This window comes from Chelmon rostratus, chromosome 17 (assembly GCF_017976325.1).
Source record: "Chelmon rostratus isolate fCheRos1 chromosome 17, fCheRos1.pri, whole genome shotgun sequence".
Taxonomy (NCBI): Eukaryota; Metazoa; Chordata; class Actinopteri; order Chaetodontiformes; family Chaetodontidae; genus Chelmon; species Chelmon rostratus.
The window spans coordinates 624,365-647,435 of NC_055674.1; the positions used below are offsets into that span (position 1 = coordinate 624,365).

Here is a 23,071-nt window from a genome sequence, read left to right on the forward strand (position 1 = left end):
ACTGTTTCACATCACGTCGATTGATTGAAATCAACAAACTGAGCTTCATCAATCAAAAACTAATCATCAAAATTCAGTGACAGAAAATATTTTTCTCTTCTGATTCATTGGTTTAGTTATTCAGTTATTCTTTCTGTACATTTTACCTCCCAAATGAAAGTTTAATGGTGTTTAAAGTCTCACTGCCGGGAATAAAACTCCTGAATTCCTTCGTCAGTCCCATTGATGATGATGATGATGATGATTATCATTACTATGCAGTGGGTGTTTTTAGATGAAGGATCAAAGACATTTCACCTGTTTCCCTCTCTTACATCTCAACAGACACTTCAAACCATTTCAGTGCTTTAACTTCACTTGACCCTTCACCTCCTCGGAGTGCTTCAGCTTCAGCTGAGACTCTCAGAAAATAATTCACTTGTGAACAATTCACACACTCAGTTTCCTCACACAAACTATTCTAGTTCTAGTTTACTCTTTTTCTCCTCATGACAGTTTGTAAGGCTGTGACTAACAGTTTCATTATTGACTGATCTGCTAATTGGTCTCCTGATCCCTCGTTAGTCCCACAGACAGAACAGGCCTTCAGTGGGACGTTTACATCTCAGATCTGAGTCGATGTTGAGATTTAAAATAAGAGAAACGCTTCGTTTAACGGCCCGTTAATCTGAAAGCACTCTTCTCTGCACACTGGCCTGCTGTTAGTCACATGACACTCACCTCTGTAAATGTTTGTTTATCTCCTGGACTGATCTGATCTGAGAACAGTTTCAGTCTTCTCAGCAGGTCAAATAAAAGCTAAGCAAACATTATAAACCAGGTCAGTGACGCCTGAACCCTCAGATATAAATAACATCAGCCAGTAAAGCTGCAGGAGGGGGTCCAGACCCATCTGCCACTTAGGCATCATGGGAACTGTAGTTTAGCTGCTGCACGCCCCACAGGGTTTGTTTATACTCTGAAACACACAGACCTGTGCCAAACCCAGGTCTGGGTCCAAGACGAGGTCCAGAGACTGGTCATGTTTGCACTAACATATAAATATATGGTGTGTTGATTTATATGTGATGTCCTCATGTTTACTCTGTCACACACACACACACACACACACACACACACACACACACACACACACACACTGCAGGTATAAAACACTTTGCCATCATGTTGTATCTCGGCTGATCCTGCATCACAAAAATCTGCTCATCAGATCATTTTTTCCAGAACTGACTCCTAAAACTTTATTTTACAAATTCAAAAAACAAGATTTTTGAAGTTGTTTCATGTCCTTTTTTACTTTAAGGTAAAAAAGAGACAAAGGAGGTAAAAATGGTGAACTTTGCTTTCAAACCTGGTTCTGGTTTGTCTTATCCTTCTTCTGTCCACAGATCTCACATATGAATGCTCAGTGACACTGAAACAGCTTTATATATATGTATCTGTCTCAGGTGTCTCCACCTGGATCTGCAGCGTCCCACAGAGACTGATGGCAGCTTCCACCGTCCAACCTGCCAACACACCTGACTCTGTGTGTGTTTGCATTTCTCACATTGTGAGGACTCGTTTTCCTTATGGAGGCTAAGGTTATTGTGGTTAAGGTTATCTTCTCCAAGAAATGAATGCAAGTCTATGTAATGTCCCCAAAGGTACAGAAAAACAAGTGTGTGTGTGTGTGTGTGTGTGTGTGTGTGTGTGTGATGGTGGAATATTCTGGCCTCTGGCATCGTTTTGGAGATTAAGAGTGTCAGGACACACACAGAAACACACGCACACACACACACACAGCAGGACAAGAGGAAACAGCTTGAATGTGTGTGTGTGTGTGTGTGTGTGTGTGTAAAACGAATATTTCTGCTGTATAATCTGTTGACTGTACCGAATGTGTGAGGTTACAGGAAAAGATCGAGATGTAGGAAATCTTCAGTTTCAGTGAGTCAGGGCCTGGTTAGCGTTAGCTTAGCATAAAGAGTGGGAGGAGGGGGAAACAGCTAGCCACAGTCATGTTATGTGCTGAAGCTATTTCTTTCACTGCGTCAGAGCTGCAGATCCAGAACTGAGGCAAAATATAACAGGAAACGATTCAGATGTTTTAATTTCTCCAACAAGTTCTACAAGGATCAAAGTCTTCCTCTGCTGTCAGAACCAGCAGAACCTGACGCTTGTGGATCGATAGTTCTGACAGCTTTCTCATGTCTAACAGGGTCTACCTGGGTCTAACAGATTCTTACTTTTGGATCAGGAGCCTAATACAGTCTCAATATGGTCTGCTGGGGTCTATTATGGGCTGTCAGGGTCCAGCATTCATCTAACAGGGTCCTACAGGGTCTAACTATAGTCTATCAGTGATCCAAGTAAGATCCAGTCCACATTAACCCAATGGTGACCCCTTTAAAACCGAGTCCTGCAGATACGTCTGTTGCTGAGCATCATGGGAAACAGAAACACAGACACAATGACGTTGAACATGTCTGGTCTGAGACGATAAGCTCTGTAACAAAGAGCTGCCTCTGTTCACCAATCAGCTGCTGTCATCAACACAGCCCTCATCCTCAGGAAAACACACATCTCCACCGTCTTTTTATCTCCTCTGTCAGAGTGTTTTTACCAACAGCAGCGCCTGTAAAGGTTTCACCGCCTCTGGAGAGCAGCAGGGGCTGATGGGAAATGTCTGAAACACTGAAGCAGCCTCTGTGGTCCGAACACGTCTCTGTGACTGTGATTTGTTGCAGCACATTATTGAACAGACATTAAGGATGTTTCTTGTTTTATTTAGTTTTAATCCTTTTAACACATCAGTGATCAGAGTTAGAGTTTAAATAAAAAGCCTCATTTCATTTATCCTTTAAAGTTTCTGTTCTACACAGATGAACTCCATGTCTAACTGCCTCTTAATGACAGACAGCAACAACTCTGCTGTTTCCACACACTGTTCAGTGATGTCTGTTCAGTGATGTTCAGTGATGTTTGTTCAGTGATGTTCAGTGATGTTTGTTCAGTGATGTTCAGTGATGTCTGTTCAGTGATGTTCAGTGATGTTTGTTCAGTGATGTCTGTTCAGTGATGTTTGTTCAGTGATGTTTGTTCAGTGATGTTCAGTGATGTTTGTTCAGTGATGTTTGTTCAGTGATGTTTGTTCAGTGATGTTCGGTGATGTTTGTTCAGTGATGTTTGTTCAGTGATGTTCAGTGATGTCTGTTCAGTGATGATTGTTCAGTGATGTTCAGTGATGTTTGTTCAGTGATGTTTGTTCAGTGATGTTCGGTGATGTTTGTTCAGTGATGTTTGTTCAGTGATGTTCAGTGATGTCTGTTCAGTGATGTTTGTTCAGTGATGTTTGTTCAGTGATGTTCAGTGATGTTTGTTCAGTGATGTTCAGTGATGTTTGTTCAGTGATGTTTGTTCAGTGATGTTCGTTCAGTGATGTTTGTTCAGTGATGTTTGTTCAGTGATGTTTGTCCAGTGATGTTTGTTCAGTGATGTTCAGTGATGTTTGTTCAGTGATGTTCAGTGATGTTTGTTCAGTGATGTTTGTTCAGTGATGTTCGTTCAGTGATGTTTGTTCAGTGATGTTTGTTCAGTGATGTTTGTCCAGTGATGTTTGTTCAGTGATGTTCAGTGATGTTTGTTCAGTGATGTTTGTTCAGTGATGTTTGTTCAGTGATGTTTGTTCAGTGATGTTTGTCCAGTGATGTTTGTTCAGTGATGTTCAGTGATGTTTGTTCAGTGATGTTTGTTCAGTGATGTTCGTTCAGTGATGTTCAGTGATGTTTGTTCAGTGATGTTTGTTCAGTGATGTCTGTTCAGTGATGTCTGTTCAGTGATGTTTGTTCAGTGATGTCTGTTCAGTGATGTTTGTTCAGTGATTATAAACAACAATAACAACAAGAATGTTCTAGCTAATCCACAGAGTGTGGAACCAAACTAATAGAAATCTTTAACAGTCATTTCATTTTTGCATTAACAGTCATTAGGGGTTTGCAACACACACACACACACACACACACACACACACACACGCACACACACAGCTGTGAGTAAAACAACAGTAATCAGATATTATTCATTTTGCTTTTCTTATCAATGAGCCTTCAGGATCTGATGCTTCTGCCTGCAGGGTGGTGGACTCACAGCATCTCTGTTACCATGGTAACATCTCCCTGTTTCTACTAGAGAGGTTTGAGTGTTTGGGTGAACTGACCCTTTAATAAGATGAAGAGTTGAGCTCCTCTTCAGGGCTCACTTCTTCTTCTTCTTCTGTGTTTCTGTAGCTTTACTGTAACGAGTACGAGCCTGATGAATATCTGAGCACTGTTACATAACAGCAGAGGCACGCTCTTCATCCAGAGGAGGAGGAGGAGGAGGAGGAGGAGCAGGAGGAGGAGGAAGGTCAATGACAGACAGAAGGAGGCGTTTGTGCTGGCTGTTAACACGTCTGTAATGTATCAACCTGACTCTGTGTGTGTGTGTGTGTGTCAGCTTGTTTACACTCTGTGAACAGCTGCACAGCAAAAATATCAGTGGAAGAGCTCCTCACACTGATGCAACACGCACGCACACACACACACACACACACACACACACACACACAGACACATTTACACACACACACACACACAGACACACACACACACACACACAGACACACACACAGACAATTAGAAATCAGCAGCTGCACTTCGACTGATATGATGCTGTTTGATTGATTATATTGATTGCTGCCGTGATCAATATGAGCTCAGTTTAATCAGCTGGTTGGAGTATCCATATACAAACAGGCAGTATCACAACACTAGAATGAACTTTACAAGCCCAGTGGATGCTGGGTAAGAGCTCAGCCCCGCCCTCTGCGACGCTGCAGGACTGTGGTTGAAGGTTCAATTTCAAAGAAAGTAGAAATCAAACTAAATATTTACTGAATATTTGATTGACAGCTTTAGTTACTAGTTCCTTCCTGTCCAGTGAAAAGCTCATATCTCCAGATTTTCCTTCATGTCTTGAGAAACTTCTCGTCCTTCTTCAGCTAAATAAACTGTTTAAAGCAACAGTATATAAAGTAGCTCAACCTGAAACATCTGCAGCAGTAAAATACAACATCCAGCAGGAATATTAATCCACAAACTTCAGATTTAACAGAAAACCCAGTTCCTGAGGGTTCAATACAAACCCGTCAGAACAGCTGATCACATCAGTCGATTGGTTCATTCTGACTGTGCAGCTGCAGCACATATTTAAATATGCGGCTTCATTAAGGTCTAATTTCTCGAGCCAGAGGAGAATTACAGAAACGAGGTCATGAGGTGAAAAGAGGTGAGACACAGTGAACTGTCTTCATCATCATCATCATCATCATCATCAGTCTTCACCTACATGTGAAATGTTCTGCTCTCTGTGGCGCTCCGATAATAAAACTGAATCTGCAAACGTGACAACACGTATGTGCACATGTGTGTGTTTATGAGCAAATTAATGTGATTAATGTGACTGACTGAACACTGAAGCCCCGCAGCCCTGCACACACCGAGAGCGGAGAGACGAAGAGGAGGACGAGGAGAGGAAGGAGATGAAGAGCAGCGAGAGAGAGAGAGAGGGTGGATGAGATGGGGAGGGGAGGAACAGGAGGAAAAGATGAGGACAGAGGGGGGATGGGTGATGATGGAGGGAGAGAGCGAGCGAGCTGTACTTACAGGATGGGGGAGGGGAGAGAGAGAGAGGACAGTGTTCAGCTGCTTCACTGTAAAAATGCTCGTTGAAATAACTACAACCAAAAAATAAGGTGAAATAAGTTTCACCTTAAATCAGTTTCAGGATTTCTCCTCATTTCTGCATCACATGTTCAAATAATGCAAACTGGAAACTCCGCAGAGCTAAAAGTGATTCAACCCGAATCAAAGACTGAGCGTTAACTAATTATGAGTCTTTTATTCCTGATGTTTGAGATGCTGTCTTATAATCACATCAATCAATCGTTGGTCATGACACAGAAATAAAAAAGCCGTTGATTGATTTGCTCTAAACTGGTTCTGGGACATAGAACAAATCCTTCATTTGGCCAAAAACTGCTTTGGAGTTCCTCAAGGTTCAGTTCTGGATCCTGTTTTATTTTATTTACCTTCACGGCATCTCATTTCATTTCAGTGTCACTGATAACAGTGATGGATATGGAAATACTAATTTGTACTTAGATACAGTCCAGACCCCCGGGGGGGTCCACAGATCATCCAGAGGTCACAAAGCGACTAAAGAAAATGACGTTTCAGGTCAAACTAAGAAAAACGACATTGAAATGAGTTTGGTGGTTTAAAGTCAAAGGTGTGTGTTTTTTACAGTTTTACAGGTTAAATTTGCTCTGTTCCACCTCCACCCAAATCTCAGCATCCATCCAATGCTCTGTCCATCCATCCATCCATCCATCCCTTTCTTTTTTCTTCCTTTTCTTTGCTTTTCGTCTTTCACTTTCCCTCCTTGCTCTCCTTTCCTCTCGTTCTGTCTTCTTGTCCTTCGTCTCTTCCTTCCTGTCCTTTTCCTTTCCTCCTCCATTTCTTTACTTCCTTCCGATCAGTTCTCTCTTTTCCTTTCTTTCTTCGTACGATGTTCTAACCTTCATACATTTGTGTCCTTTCTATTCTTTTTCTTTCATCCCCCCCTCATGTCATGCAGACTTAAATCAGGACGTTGACCTCAGGTGTCAGAGTGTGTTTCTGATGCCAGCCAGTGTGTGTGTGTGTGTGTGTGTGTGTGTTGGTGAATGTTTTTGCATGCATGGATACACACTGTGTCTGTGTGTGTGTGTGTGTGTGTGTGTTAGCAGGAAACCATGCCAGCAGCGAGCTGTGTTACCCACAATCCACTGGGATCTCTGGCTCTACCCAGAGTCCATCTGTGCTCTCTGTGACCGCTCGCTCACGTTCGCTCAAACACACAAACGTCACTTTGATCAATCGGATTTTAAAACGCTTTTATCAGAAAAATGCGCCTTTAATTTTTTAAAATTCAACCAAAAGTATAATTTAGTTTGTGAAAAAAATCATGATTAAAAAAACGTAAATGTGACAATCAGATGTCAGATTTTCGGGTGAGCACATGAATGCAGCACAACAGAGTGTGTGATGAATGAATGAATTCATACAGCGTGAACTGAACTGATGTGTTTTCATTCAGCTGACAATAAAAATGATAAAAACGTCTACACAGGCTCATTATTGTCAGTCTTTAAAATATCGAGCTCATTGACAAACATGTTAAAACTGTTTAAATAAAGCTTGATACAAAGACAAACGTTTCACAGTGTGGAGCTGCATCTAATAATGACTTCAATTAATCCATTAATCATTTCTCTGATTCATTTTGTTGATAAAATGTCAGAACATACACAACACGATTTTTTTCTTGAAACGTATTTTAAATGTATTCAGTTTATTATCGTATGTAACGATGAAAAGCATCAAATCAACACATCTGTGAAACTGGAACCAGCAAATATTTGGCATTTTTTCTTAAAAATTATTGATTATCAAAACTGTTGCAGATTCATTTTCTGTTAATTAGCGGACTCATAAACAGAGTTTTCATTACGGTGATTTTGACGTTGCTTTTTTCGTCTGTTCTGATATGTTAGAAGGAAAAACATTTAAATCTTGCCTATTTTCTAATAAAAACAATAAATGACCATGAGAAAATTTGAGAAATGTGGCAGCAGAGTTCATGTTAAACCTGAAATAACATCAACACATCATCACCTTTCATCCATGGGGAGTCAGTCCAGCGTTCTCTCTGTTTTAGCTCTGTGTTTGGTCTCCTCCAGCTCGTTAGCTGCTAAATGCTAAATGTTGAGCAGCTGCTCTCTGACTGAGTCTGTCTGCTGATCGGAGGCTTTTTTCAGCTTCTTCTCTGGAAGAAGTGAAGTCTGACAGATGAACACTGAAAGTCTCCACAAAGCTCCTGAAGGTGGCGCTGCAGAGTCAGCTGATTGTCCTCCACCAGGACTCCACCTCTCTGTCAGCGATGGTGTTACAGAAACATACGTTCAAGCTGCTTTCAGTGACAGCGAGGAAAACCGAGACTTTTATAGAGAAACCGAGGAGACAGAATAAAAGACAAGTGACATCAAACCTCACACACACACACAAACACACAAACACACAAACACAGACACACACACACACACTCTGTCTGTCTTCTGTCTTCATTTCTTTGAGTCTATAAATAAACGGTCAGACTGCCGTCGACTTGTTGTTCTTCACTGAGGAGACGCCAGAGGGACAAACGCAGGAAATAAAGAGATGGAGGAACAGCACAGAACGAAAGACAGAAAGAAAAAAGAAAGAAAGAAAAAAGACAGGAAGAGGCTTTTATGGGGGCTGCTAATGGACAGAGAGGGGGAGGAGGAGGAGGGGTTGATGGAGGGAAAGAGAGGAAGGGTGGAGGTGGACGAAGGATTAAAAGGAAGGAGAGAAGGAGGTGGATTAATATTTGACAGGAAAGAAGAAGTGAAAGGGATGGGGGAGGGGAAGGGGAGGTTTGGGGGAGGTAAAATGGGAAAGAAGGGAGGCAGGAGAGAATGAGAGGATGAAGAGGAGGATGAAGGGGAGCATTAGGGAGGAGAATATATTTAATACCTGCCATGGATGAATGAAGGAGGACAGGGTGGCGTTTAAAGATGGCGTCCCATTCGGCCTTGGAGCATGCTCAGTAGAGACTTCCTGTTTGCTCCTGGAGATTTTCTAAACGTTGATGCTAAAAATGACTCATTAAAGTAGTTCTGCCGGCGTATTGATTACCTGTAATTACCTGGAACAGGTAAGATCAGAGCAGGTTAATGTCTGACTTTGACCTCATGAAAAAAGACGTCCAGTATTATCAGAGAGGGGGGTACAAACGTTACGAGGTCTTCATCCAACAGTGTGTGTGTGCTGGTATGAGGAAACACACACACACACACACACACACACACACACTGAGGCCGCCTGCCAGCCGCCACCCGACTAAAAGAAGATTTTCTATTGATCCATTGCATCCTGGGAAAACAGTTAGATTACCCAGAGTGCCTCAGTGCTGCTGGCTCCTTCATGTCACTGCTGCTGCACCCGGAGGAGGAGGAGGAGGAGGAGGAGGAGGAGGAGGAGGATGGATGATGGATGATGGAGGGGCGTAGATGACGTGGTGATTTCATAATTCATCATTTCTAACGTTTTTTATTTTTTCTTGTCTTGGTGAAATGTTTCTTTACATTTTTAAGGAAATCTTCCAATTAGCTTAATATTTCATCTAATTAATGAAGATCCTTAAAGATGATTTGAAATGAATCAGAGTTCAACGTCGAATGCTCTTGTATTACATTAAACACTGTTAGTGCCGATAATTAATCTCAGTTTCAGTACTGACGGTTAAAGTTAGGACTAGCTTAAGGCTGTGGACAGATTGTGGTCCTGGTTGAGATAAACCGAAACAAACAGGTCTCCTTTGTGTTAATCTGAAGTCCTTCAGCTGCTCCATGAAACCACTGATGCTTTCAATGGTAGTTCTGCATCCGAGCAGGCTGACATGACAATACGTGGAGTTCCCCAGAGCTTCATCCTGGGTCCTCTGATTTTTAACATTTTATTTATTTTTATTCATCAAGCATGTGATTGATGTTTTAGTCTGTAATTCAGTCTGTTACTTAAAACACCTTGAACAGCTTTTATGTGTAAAATGTGCTCATCGTCCCAAACGCCACTGCAAACATCTGAAGTTCTGACAAATACCGCTGTGGACACTCAGCATGAACTCATCGCCCCCCAACGGCGAAGGTTAAACCAGAGTCAAAAGGCAAAAACACTCACTGAAACAGTCAAATCAGACAGCACTGTGTCTTTTTCTGTGTTTCCTAACACATCTGTTACCTTCCATGAGCGACACACCTGACGGGGCTTCAATAAAGTATTGATCAGGCATTGATGAATCACACCATCAGCATCACAGCTGAGCTACACAATCAGGGCTTCGGCTCTGAGTATTGATTGTCCAAATGGTTGAACCTGTGATTTATTTGAAGCTGTGAACCTGATTAATCTGAAGTATTTCAGAAGCAACAGAGGTTTTTGTTTGAAATTCACTTAAAAAATATAAAAAATGAATCCCCATAAATCTGAGGTGAGTTCTTCTTCTCTGCTGCTGCAGCTCAGGTGATGAAGATGACTGACTCACTCCTGGTCTAACAGGCCTCTTCACTCCTTCATCGCTCTGGCCTCCACATGTCTGTGCACTCAGTATGTGTCTGTCAGTCTCTTCTGCACTGTGGTGCAATAAACCAGAAATATAAAAAAATATTATCACATCTAATGATCGATCGGTTGATCTATCGATTATTTTCTTTTTTGTTTGGTCCATAAATATCAGAAAATACTGAAAAATGTCCTTTAACGTTTTTAAGATTTATTTTGTCAGAAACCAGCAAATATTAAAACTTTTCCTCACAAAATGACCTCAGCTCTGATTATTTGATTATCAATGAATATTTTTGTGATTGGCTATTAATTTCAGGAAAATTATTATCAATTATCACACACTTAATATTGTTATTGATATATCAACGTTTTGTATTTTGTATTCACAGTAGAAAATGTAGAAATCTGATCAGATCTGCAGGATTAGAGTGAAGTTACTCTAATGAGAACGAGCAGATCTGATTACACCTGATGGGCTTCAAAGGCTGATTCTAGTTTTCACTGAACAAATGTACCTGCTCTTGGCTAAAAAGCCATTTCTCACATCAAATTTCAGTAAAAATGAAGGATCAGAATCATCTTCCTGGCGATAAAGTGACGGCTTTAAAACAGCACATTCATACATGTGGTCTGGTTTGGTTTCACTGGGCTCGTTTGATCCTCACAGATTCATTTTATTTCTTTAATTAATATCTTTGTGTGAGGCGCGTTCTGTCTGTGTGCTGTAATAATGAGCCTCCTGCAGGTTTTCCTGCAGTAATTAATCACTTGAACGCAGCTCAGGAAAGTGAAAGTGACAACCACCCTTTAGCGTCACCGTCGCTGCGTCTCTGGAGACTGAAAAACCTCCGGACGGCGTCTTTATGTGACCTCAGTTCGTCTGATCTGCTCTCTTCCCCGTTCACCTGCTCAGGTGAGAGAAAACAGCAGAGAACCGTTCCATAGCTACGCAGACGATGCACAGATCTATAGAACTGGTCCCAGACAAACACTGAGTGCACCATCGAATTAATGTCTGGATGAAAACTCAGAACTCAGCTTCAGACTGTGTTTAAGACCACAAACCAGGCCAGAGGTCTTGGTGTAGTCCCGGACTTGGACCTGAATTTCAACATCCACATGAGGAGAAAATCTGTCACCTGAGAACTCTAATGAAAGGAAAAGCTGCAGCTAATCCAGAGTCTAGACCAGGAGAGATCACATCAGTCTAGTTTTCAGATCTTCCCTCTGGCCTCCTGTGTGTCAGTGAACTGATTCTTCAATTCTGCAGCTGCTTTATGAAGCACTTAACGATTTATTTCTGATCCGCTGACCCAGCGTCCAGACCACTCAGCTGGTCTGGGTTCAGTTCTGCTTCCTGTCCCCAGAGTCCAAACTGAAGCAGGAGAAGCAGGATTCATATTTTATGCAACAGACGGCCAGAACCCTGCAGGTCTGCCCCGGCTCGTAGTTCTTCAGTTTCATCCAGTTTCATCAGTTTCAGCTCGTGGTATTTGATCTGTTTCTACTGTGTCAGGATTCTTTTCTTGAAGCAGCTGTGACTTGACTTCCTGTGGTTCTGGATCTGTTCTGATTTATGTTTGTAGTGAATTATTGTTCATTTTATCTCCAAACTGTGAGACCAGATGATTTAATCCTGACTGACGGAGGTGGACTGAAGGATGAAGCTACAACATCGTCCAGCTCAGAAACGTCACTGAAACATGTGGCTCGTTGACTAAAAGTCAAGCTGCGTTTTATTTTATCTTCAGTTTCTTTGTTTGATGATGCAGTCGCTGCTGCTGCCATCAAGAGTCCTAACGAGCACCAGATACAACATGAAATTCACCAGATGTGAAAATCACAAACCTGCTGTTAACATTTAATATCAAATCAGAATAATCAGAAAACACTTTTTACACACATTAGAATTTTTTTAGTCTTCCAGTTAAATAAAACAACTTTTTTAGGAGAAAATTCTAAAAAAATTCTCTAATTGTTTCACTTTGTTCCTCGTTATCAGTGATCAGAGCAGAAAGTCACCAAACGTCCTTCAGGATTCATTTATTGTGTTCCTGAAACACTCCGCCGCCCTGGTTCCACTTCCTGTTCCCCCGAGAGAGGAAGCACGTTACTCTGTGTGTGTGTGTGTGTGTGCGTGTGTGTGTGTGTGTGTGTGTGTGCGTGCGTGCGTGTGTGTGTGTGTTTCCAGGCTGCAGGTGATTGTGACCCAGATCTGGTTTCCCTCAAAACTGTTTGTGTGACACAGATCTGATTCTTTTCTAAATGAAGGTGTGAAGAGTAAAAATTCCACTTCGTGATCGAATCCCTGCCCAGAATCCTTCCTGAGTAGTTTGATTTGGTGCATCGTGACCTCATCGGTGCATCATGACCTCACTGTGCACATTTGGGAATTCATGCAGTGACCCACCCCCATTTTCCAGACGCAGACCTGCTGATTCGTTATGTTCGAATTTTTAAAATTATTCTAGCAGAACACATTCTTACTGCCCCCCCCTCAAAATACTACAGTACCCATCAGAGTCAGAGGCTGTTTCCATGGAGAAGACCTGTGAAACATGTCCATCGTTCAATTCACAGCTGGTTCACCCGAACTGAGAAAACCCTTCGTTCAACGGGAAAACCTGTGACATCAGCATGACATCACTGCCTCGCCACATGGAAACACGGACCAGCCTGATCTGAGTCCAGCTTAATGACGTTTCCCCCACCAGCTGCTGTCTGATTGGTTGAACTAATGAAAGAATATTTACATGTTTGACCAATAAGATAAATCAGCCTCAGAGGTTCAGAGGATGAGAGGAGGAGGAAGAGGAGGAAGAGGAGGAAGAGGAGGAGGATGTTTGCTGCTGTTAGGACGCTGCTCACTGAGCTGTGGAGGGGGGAGGGGTACATCTATAATACATGAAAACACACACACACACACACACACACACACACACACACGTGAGGACGTTTCTGGTGAACTGCTGACGTGTCTGAAAGTGACGCAGGTTCAGTTTTGACAACAATTAGTTGTTTTGGTGTTTAATGTGATTTTTGGAAAATAAGGACATTTTGGAATTTGAAGATATTTTCGGGACACAAGAACAAGTTTCTGGAGGATATTTTTGTAAAGAGGAAACATTTTGAATCATGAGAAGATAAAAGAAAGTTGTTTGAGTTGTTTTTATCTCATATCGCACTGAAGCTGCATCGTGAGTTTATTCTCCTGTTTCATCAGTTTTAGCTTTTTTTTACATTTTGTTTTATTTTACTCTTTTAAAATTGTGTTTCTGTATCTTTTATATTCCAGTGGCTTCATACGTCTGATGTAAGGTCCACATGTCAAACTGTCCACTGAACCCCGACCTGCTGATGCTGCGTCTGGTTCGCTGCTGATGACAGGTGACACGTCACATGGATGTAAAGTGCTTTGAACCAGGACAGCTCTGAATAAACGCAGTTCACTTAGGGTCAGGTTTGGAGTTACAACGAGGGTTCTCACAAGTATAAAAGAACACGTGTGTGTGTGTTTGAGTGTGGACGAATCAGAGAAAACGGATCATTTGATCTGATCACAATCTAAACCAACAGTTTCTCACTGAAAACCATCGAGGTCTAAAACAGCTGCACAGAAACAGACAGCAAGAACCAGGAGAGGCAGCAGAGAACAGTAGAGAACAGCAGAGAACAGCAGAGAACAGCAGAGAACAGCAGAGAACAGTAGAGAACAGCAGAGAACAGCAGAGAACAGTAGAGAACAGCAGGGAACAGCAGAGAACAGCAGAGAACAGCAGAGAACAGTAGAGAACAGTAGAGAACAGTAGAGAACAGCAGAGAACAGTAGAGAACAGCAGAGAACAGCAGAGAACAGTAGAGAACAGCAGGGAACAGCAGGGAACAGTAGAGAACAGCAGGGAACAGCAGAGAACAGTGGAGAACAGCAGAGAAGAGCAGAGAAGAGCAGAGAACTGTAGAGAACAGCAGGGAACAGCAGAGAACTGTAGAGAACAGCAGAGAACAGCAGAGAACAGCAGGGAACAGCAGAGAACTGTAGAGAACAGTAGAGAACAGCAGGGAACAGCAGAGAACAGTAGAGAACAGCAGGGAACAGTAGAGAACAGCAGGGAACAGCAGAGAACAGTAGAGAACAGCAGGGAACAGCAGAGAACAGTAGAGAACAGTAGAGAACAGTAGAGAACAGCAGGGAACAGCAGAGAACAGTAGAGAACAGCAGGGAACAGCAGAGAACAGTAGAGAACAGCAGGGAACAGCAGGGAACAGCAGAGAACAGTAGAGAACAGCAGGGAACAGCAGAGAACTGTAGAGAACAGCAGGGAACAGCAGAGAACAGTAGAGAACAGCAGGGAACAGTAGAGAACAGCAGGGAACAGCAGAGAACAGCAGGGAACAGCAGGGAACAGTAGAGAACAGCAGGGAACAGCAGAGAACAGTGGAGAAGAGCAGAGAAGAGCAGAGAAGAGCAGAGAACTGTAGAGAACAGCAGGGAACAGCAGAGAACTGTAGAGAACAGCAGAGAACAGCAGAGAACAGCAGGGAACAGCAGAGAACTGTAGAGAACAGTAAAGAACAGCAGAGAACAGCAGAGAACAGTAGAGAACCACAGAGTAGAACATAGCATCAGGATCTGAAAGTGAACTGTGAACACAGTTTTGGTGTCATGGTGGGTTTGCCCTTGACTTGACTCAAGGATGGCCACTGGCACACACACACACACACACACACACACACACACACACACTGCAGACCTTCATAGTGACGAGCTAGCTATCATTAGCATCGAGCCTGTAGCCAGAAACATATTTTCAGAGCGAACACCAGCAGCTTCCTGTATTCATGTACATGTACGAAGTTCAAATGGTCCAAACATAAACTGAGTCTGACCTCATCATAGCGGTAATCCAGGTGAGGATCACCTGAGCAGGTGTTTCCACTGAGTATCTGACAGAGAGAGGGAAACACCCAGAACCTTCTCTGCTGTGTCCACACTGGAGAACTGACTCATTTCACTGGTTGAATCCAGTCAGTTTTCTTTCCTGCATTATTTCACCAAGGTAGGAAAGAGTCACAATAAACACAGCGAGAGAAAAGCCCTGAAAGGTAAACTGACTGAAAATGAAGAAGTGAAGATCAGAAGAAAACATCTTAAAAACCTTTAAAAAGACGTTTGGTTTTCTATGTGAAGTTTGTCTTTCTGAAGAAAATCATGAAAATCATGTGAAGTCTGAATCTACCTGCAGGAAACAGGACGACACTGACTCACACTTTCATGAGGAGTGACGAACAAACACAGCAGCTGTGAAGCAGCGAGCTCGTGAACTTTTTACTCATTAAACCAAAATGTTCGGAAAATACATCAAAAATACAGAAAAAACATTCAGGAGCTACAAATGGGGTCAGAGCCAGCACAGGATGCTAGCTAGCTAACAGAGGCTAACCTGTCAGCTAACATCACAGTTAACTTACATATATATAATTAATTATTATTATTATATTATTTATAATGATCTGCTGCTGAAGCTGTAAAAGCTTCTGCTCCTGCTCAGACTCATTTTAATTTGAAAGTCTTGCTGCAGGAAGTGTGAAACCACAGCAGCTCAGACTGACTTTAATTTGAAAGTGTGAGGCAACAGGAAGTGTCAGACGGCTGGCGTCAAGGTGCCCTTGAGCAAGTCACTACTGAGAGAGACGAGACAGCAGCAGGTCATCTTTCTGCAGCAGGTGTGTGTGTGTGTGTGTGTGTGTGTGCGTGTGTGTGTGTGTGTGTGTGTGCGTGTGTGTGTGTGTGTGTGTTCTCTGGGTAAATAAAGTCAAACAAACACACCCACCCACCTGGTGCCTCCAGCAGGACAAAACAAAGCACAACGACTGCCGGGCACCACCCGCTCTGTTCTGCTCTGTTCTGCTCTGTTCTGCTCTGTCACACCGGCTGGTGCACAGGTAATCAATAATCTAACAGATCAGATCATTAGTTTGATTGGATCAGCTGATGCCTCGTTGTTTAACACTGCATTTACACTCACATGAGACGGAGTTTTAATGAAGAAACATGATTCATTTCAGAATCTTTGGATTCTTTGAAGTTTTTATGTTTGAAGGTTTGATGTGACTGATTGATCGTGATTGATCGCAGTGATCCTGCTGATCCCACACTGCGAAAGTGCTTCACTACGAGTTAACGTCCTGCATTCAGGGACGGGAGTGAGCTCGTCAGGGTCGTATTTTTACACTTCAGCTCACACTGTGACGGACGACGGGTCCAAAGCTCCTCCCACAGATCGCAGTGACACCACCATGAGCAGGGGCTTATTCTGGTCTGGATCCTCGAGTCACTTCCATTCTGTTTCTGAGTTTTAACTCATAATCCTCTTCATTATTGATCAACTATCAACAGAAAATCTGGACCAGTTGGAAACAGGTTTTTCAAACCATAAAAGGTCCAGAATCAGCAGAAAATAATTATAATCTTCATATTTCACCTGAAAATAAGAACTGCTGTGTTTTTATTAGATCACAGAGAGTCTTCATATCTACAGAGGGAGCTGCTCCTCTTCCTCACAGTCCACCATGTTGCAGCGATGTTTCTACAGGAGCCCGGAACGGACAAACTAAACACTGAGGGAGGCTGAGGAGGGCGACGTTCGGTACGCTGCAATCTGCAACGTCACCTCTAGGTGCCACTAAATCCTCCACGCTGGAGCTTTAATAGTTGCTAATAAAAACAGATTTAATTGATTTCCTGGCGATCGCGGTTTCATCTCCAGTCGACTCCACGTGCACTCACAGGTGCAGCAGAACAGCAGAGAACCGAGCAGAGAACGTTAGAACAGATTTACCCGAGAGGTCAGATCTGACAGACGTCGCCAATAAATGAGATGACGCCATTTTACAGCCATGACCCCCCTGTGTGCGTGCATATGTGTGTGCATGTGTGTGTGTGCGTATGTGTGTGTGTGCGTGCATGTGTGTGTGTGTGTGTGCATGGAGCTGCAGTGACACATGGCTTTTTTGTAAATCATCCATATGAGGGTGAATTATGTCCCCACTTGGCCCTTAACCCCACCCCCTTCTGTTACAATCAATGAGACTGAAATGGGATATGGTGCAGTAACACACACACAAACACACACACACACACACACACACACACACACACACACAGCTGAGCACTTAATTACCCAGCAGTCTTTGTTTCTCCATTTGCACTGAGCAGTGGGGGAAGAAGTAGTAAATGTAGTAACACTAGTACAAGTACTTTAAGTGCCAGATTCTAAATTCCAAATATAACATAAATATAAAGTACAGATTATAATGGTGAGTTTAATCGATAATAATAATCTATCACACTTCAGTTATTGATAATAGTGTGTATTTTAATCTGGATCTGAAAATAACTAAAGCTTTCAAATAAAACTAGTGAGGTGAAAATATAAAGCAGCATTAAGTGGAAATACTCAGAGTACAATCACCTCAGAGTAATGGATTACTGCTGTACTGGAGTAACTGTGGGCGCATCACTAACAGGTTGAATCCGGTTTTAATCAGTACAAGAAGCTTCATGAAGCACGAAGCTTTTCTTTCCGTTCGCACTTGAACGTCGCTCGCCGTGACAACATCAAATGAACACCACCTTCATTCTGCCCGACGCCATCGCTGCTCCAATCACAGCTCAGACACATCCACCAGAGAAGAGTCTGACCAGCACCAACCAAACTCTGCACAATTCTCTGAGGATTTAACTAAAGAAAGCTGCTCGATCGTCAGTCTGCACAACATGAAACCCAGAAGGTGTCGTATGTAGTCAAACAGTCACCTGAAATACTCCAGAAAACAAACAACGAGCTCAACGTCTGCGAGGCTGAAAACGAGCAGCACGAGGAGGTGAAGCTCTCAGCGACTGTCAGCATGTTGATAACTGTCGGACGCCGTCTGAGGCAGTGAACGCAGCACGTGTTGCTCTGCAGGATGAAGGCTCTGACTGAACAGACGTGGAGCTTCTGTTGAAGCTGCACTCGATGGAAAAACATGAAACGCTTCACAGAAGATACGAACTTCTAGTTTGATTATTCGTTTTATTCCAGTTTGTTTCGTCTCCTCTCTCTGAAAATGACTTCTTGGAGGTATTTTGGGTGTTTTAATGTGTGTCGGGTCAGAGAGCAGACAGAGAGGAGGGATGACGGGCAGTTACAGCTCAGCTTGTTGAAGCTTCTTCTGTTGCACATGTTGATCTGCTGAATCGAAGCCGACTGCAGCTGCAGCGGCCGTCTAACATGACCCAGCATTTCCTGCAGCAGGCAGAACAATGATGCAGCATTTTTGACATCCGACAATCATCAAACACACAAAATCTCTACAGATGTGATTTTACTTTGTTTTACCAAACAGCATCAAAATCACTGTGACGTAACAGACTCAGAAAAGCTTCAAGAAACAATCAATCAATCCTCAATCTGATTCCTGAAATCACTTCCTGTTGCTGCACTTCCTGTTGCTGCACTTCCTGTCACTGCACTTCCTGTCGCTGCACTTCCTGTCGCTGCGTCTCCGACTGATGCTTTGTTTCACAGAGCTGGGATCCTCTCACAGGAACGTTACTCATTCATTCACACACTCACAGGCTTCGTTCACACTCGTGTGGACTCGGAGCTGCTCGGAGGAGGAGGAGGAGGAGGAGGAGGAGGAGGAGGAGGAGAGCAGCCAGCGTCACCGTGATGTGGACGATTACATAAAAATATAATTATTACTACCGAGCTGCTGCTGCATGATACAGCAGCATCTGTTACCGGCAGGATTACGTGAGCCGGATTTCACTCCAGTGATCATCCAACATGGCCGACAGGACGAGAGATTCATTAACGAGCAAAAATGAACACAAGACGCTGACGGAGGAGCGAGGAGGCTTCTTCATCGCACAGCAAGACGACGCTCTTCCTCTGTGGCGGCTGCTCCACCGTGCACAGTGAAAGAATCTGCAGCACAGAGTGAGAGGATGAAGGGATGAGGTCTGTAAATAGGAGAGAAAGAAGGAGGCAGTAAAGATGGAAATGATGGTGGATGGATGGAGACGAGAAGGGATGGGGGATGGGAGGACAGGAGGAGGAGAAGAGGATGAAAACAAGAAGTGATAGGTGGATGGAGGAGAGCTGAAAGAAGGGCCGGAGGAAAGAAGAGGGAAAGACGATGATGGGGTGATGGCAGGATGACGGAGGAATGCAGGATGGGAAGAAGAGTATGAAGGCTGAGATAACAAGTGAAAGAGAGAAGGTGGAGGGATGGATGACGGAGGGGAGGAACAAATGGAGGAGAGCAGAATGATGGAGCTAAAATCAGTAAAGGAAGAGAGAAACTGGAAGTTCTGGTTTCCTGCTAAACGTAGCTCAGATGTGAACTGAATCTGATTGGCTGATGGAGACAAACACCACAGAAGAAGAGACGCAGCGAGATGACGTCATTCAAAGAGCTCAGACACTTCTGCTAGCTTCATGTGTTCATGTGAGGAAGGCTGCAGCCTCCTCCTCATCGCTCCACAGGCCTGATTTTTCACAGACGAGCGACATTTAGTCACATGATTCAGACGCCATCTCTGATTCGCTCGGCCTGATTCTGGTTTCGTCCAAATTTTACAGCTCGGACAGGAAACACTTTGGTTAGAAACAGAAGGATGAAACACTGAGCGAAGGCGATGGAGGATGGATGGACAAAGGAAAGGAGGGATGATGGAGGCTGTAAGGTGGAGAAGAAGGGATAGGAGGAAGGAATCAAGACGTAATGAAGATGAAGAAAGAAAGATGACGGGGACGGAGTGATGACAGGACGATGGCGGGATGAGGAAAGAGGACAGGAGGACAGCTAAAGTCATGGATGGAAATAGAAGGAAGATGGAGAGATAAAGGATGGAAAAGGGAATAAAAAGGAGGGACAGAAGATGGAGGGAAGCTGAAATGAGGAATGGAGGAGAGAAGACAAAAGGTGGATGGATGACGGGAGGATGATGGAGGGATGGAGAAAGATGGAGGAAAGGAGGGAAAAAGATGGAGAGATTGAAGTGATGGATAGGGATGGAGGGGTGGATGGATGGATGGACAGCAGTGCGGTAAACTCCAGGCGGTGCTGAGTCTCTCTCACACACACACACACACACACACACACACACACACACACACACACCTTTCAGCTGCTGATTTATTGATCAGCGCCTGATCAATAATATCTGATCCACCCAAAATGTATTTATAACACACATAGACATGGAAAGAGGGAGGAAAATGGAAAGACAATCCAATAAAATCAAAATGAATTCATATTAATAATATCCAATAAATCAATAAAATGATAGATAGATAGATAGATAGATAGATGTGTGAATGTGCCTGACGCGAACCCGGTTGAACCCGGGTGGTGGCGGCGGCGGGAGGCGCGTGGAGCTGCTGCAGAGTTTGAGCAGCTGATGTGACACCCCCCTCCACCCCCACCCCCCCAAAAACCCCACCACAATCCGCCCAAACCGCCAGCATCAGCTGTTCGCTCACTGCCGCGCCGCGCCGCACCGCTACGCAAACCACACGCGGTAAAACCTCCAGTCTCACCCGATGCGGAGCCACATAGTCATAAAATGGGTGAGGCTTCGGTACAATGAAGGGACCCCCCCTCCCCCTCCCCCTCCCTTCACTATCATCCGGACAGGAGCAGGAGGAGCGGCAGGAAGCACGCGGAAAAGGAGCAGATAAAGCTGCATCCTCCGCTCCGCTCCACCTGCATCCTGATTCATCCATCCAGCCGCGCATCGATCCTCCCTCCGCCTGATCGGGACTGATGCTCCCACATTCACGCGGCTCTGGGAGGAGGCGCGCGCTGGCTGCAGGATGCGGCCTCGGAAAAAAATCACTGCATTTTGGTCCGCGGCTCATTTCAGAATCAGCTCTCCTCCTCCTCCTCCTCCTCCTCCTCCATCAGGTCATCCAGGCACGCATGCATGGACATGAACGGCCAAATTAGCATGGATGGGAGCGTTTTGCTTTTTTTAAGCCAAGCAGGTTTTCCCATCATGCGCGCAGCTGCATGAGGAGAGAAAAACGCGATGCAAGAGCCGAGCAGGGCCTCTGCGTCTAAAGCCGCCGAGGCGCGCTCCAATGCCGCTTCTTCAAGGCGGAAAACAGAGAAAATGAAGGCGGCCGGGCTGAAACCGTGACCCCCACCCGCTGCTCGGCTCACAACAAACCAAACATCCAGTGAAACTGAGAGAAAAATCAATTGAGCGTCTGAGAAAAGCCTCCATTTCAGCTCCATCCTCCAACTCTGCTGCAGCTACTTTCACATCACTCTGTATTCACAGCATGAAGAGTCAGAGCCGCAGCTCAGCCCCCAGACCTCCTCCGCAGACACGCCAAATGAGCACTAATGTGGGATTCTGCAGGGTTTTGCACCGCTCCTGCATCCGGATGCAGCGGAGGAGAGGCGGCGAGGCCGTGGAGCTGCGGCGGCTGCGGGAGGAGGAAGAGGGGAGCAGGAGGAGGAGGAGGAGGAGGAGGAGGAAACATGGAGGCCAACATGGATCGAAATAAAGAGGAAAATGTGAGCTTACACTTCGCAGTTCCGCCGTACGGTCCTTCATGGTGTCGCCGCGCCGAGCTGGCTGCTAGAAAACGGAGAATCGGCCCTGGTCCGGGAGGGGAGGGGGGGAGGTTTCCAACACCGCGTCGTTCGTCGTTTTGCGCTCCGAGATTCCCCAACAAGATTCGTTGCAGTGCTCGTCCTCCTCTTCGTGTTTTAGCTCTTCTTCAGCTCCCTGAAACGCGGACAGAGATGGAGGGAGGAACAGCGCGGTGTGACGCGTCTCCGCCTTCTGCTGCTGCTTCTTCTTCTGACGGATTTTTTATCCGCGCGGTGACGGCGCCGTGAAACCCTCCTCCTCTGGTTCGTCTTCTTTTTTTAAATCGTGCCTCTCCGCCGCTCTGGCTCAGGCTGGCCCCCCTTTCGGTCCGCGACTTTCTCCTCTTCCTCCTCGGTGCGGTCGCAGTGTGGCCCCGCAGCGCGCAAAGCAGCAGCAGCCCGGCAGGAAAACCGACCGAGAGGGAGAGAGAGAGGGAGAGAGGGGGGGAGGAGAGAGAGAGGGGGAGGGAGCGTGGTACTGATGCTGCAGAAAAAGAGAGGAGGGAGGGAGGAGAGGGGGGGCGATGCGGAGGGGATGGAGAGCCAGTGCGCAGGCGTCAACTCCCTCCACCCTCCATCTCTACCTGCCTCTCCCCTCCCCCTCCTCCGCGTCTCCTCCCCCTCCTCCTCCCCCTCCTTCTCCCCCTCAGCAGCAGCAGGGAGGTGTGTGTGTGTGTGTGTATGAAAAAACAATAATTGCATGTAGTGCTGGAACTAAGTACATTTACTCTATATACTGTACTTCACAACAAGTTTGAGGTGCTACTACTACTACTACTTCAGGAATATGCTAATTTCTACTTTTTACTCCACTACGATTACCTGATAACTTTAGTTACTTTTCAGATTCAGATAATTAAAACAAAATCCAATCAATAAGTAAATGATGATGATGATGTATTATAGATTACGATGAAACTTTATTGATCCCTGAGGGAGGAAAACTCACAAGCTCCCCAGCAGTGAGCTTATGAAGTCATTAAAATACCTCCAGCTGCAACATTAAAGTGATGAACACATTAATGCTCCAGTAATATAAATACTGGATCAAATAATAATTATTCTGAAATTCTGCAGAATGAGTACTTTTACTTTGAATACTTTGAGTATATTTTAGTGCTAATTCATAACATTTTGAATGCAGAACTTTTGCTAGTATTTCTACACTGCGATATTATTACTTTTACTTTAGTAAAATATTTGAGTACTTTGCC

At 44.4% G+C, this 23,071-nt stretch overlaps 1 protein-coding gene across 1 annotated transcript in view; it reads right to left on the reverse strand.

Annotated features, from left to right (window-relative positions):
• stx1b (syntaxin 1B) overlaps window positions 1–21,896 on the reverse strand; it is a 41,148-nt gene extending 19,252 nt beyond the window's left edge. Inside the window, exon 1 of the mRNA XM_041956865.1 lies at window positions 21,790–21,896. Within this exon, the coding sequence (XP_041812799.1) occupies window positions 21,790–21,819 (30 nt within the window). The 5' untranslated portion in view covers window positions 21,820–21,896. The remainder of the gene's footprint in view (window positions 1–21,789) is intronic.
• Between the last annotated feature and the right edge of the window lie 1,175 nt (window positions 21,897–23,071).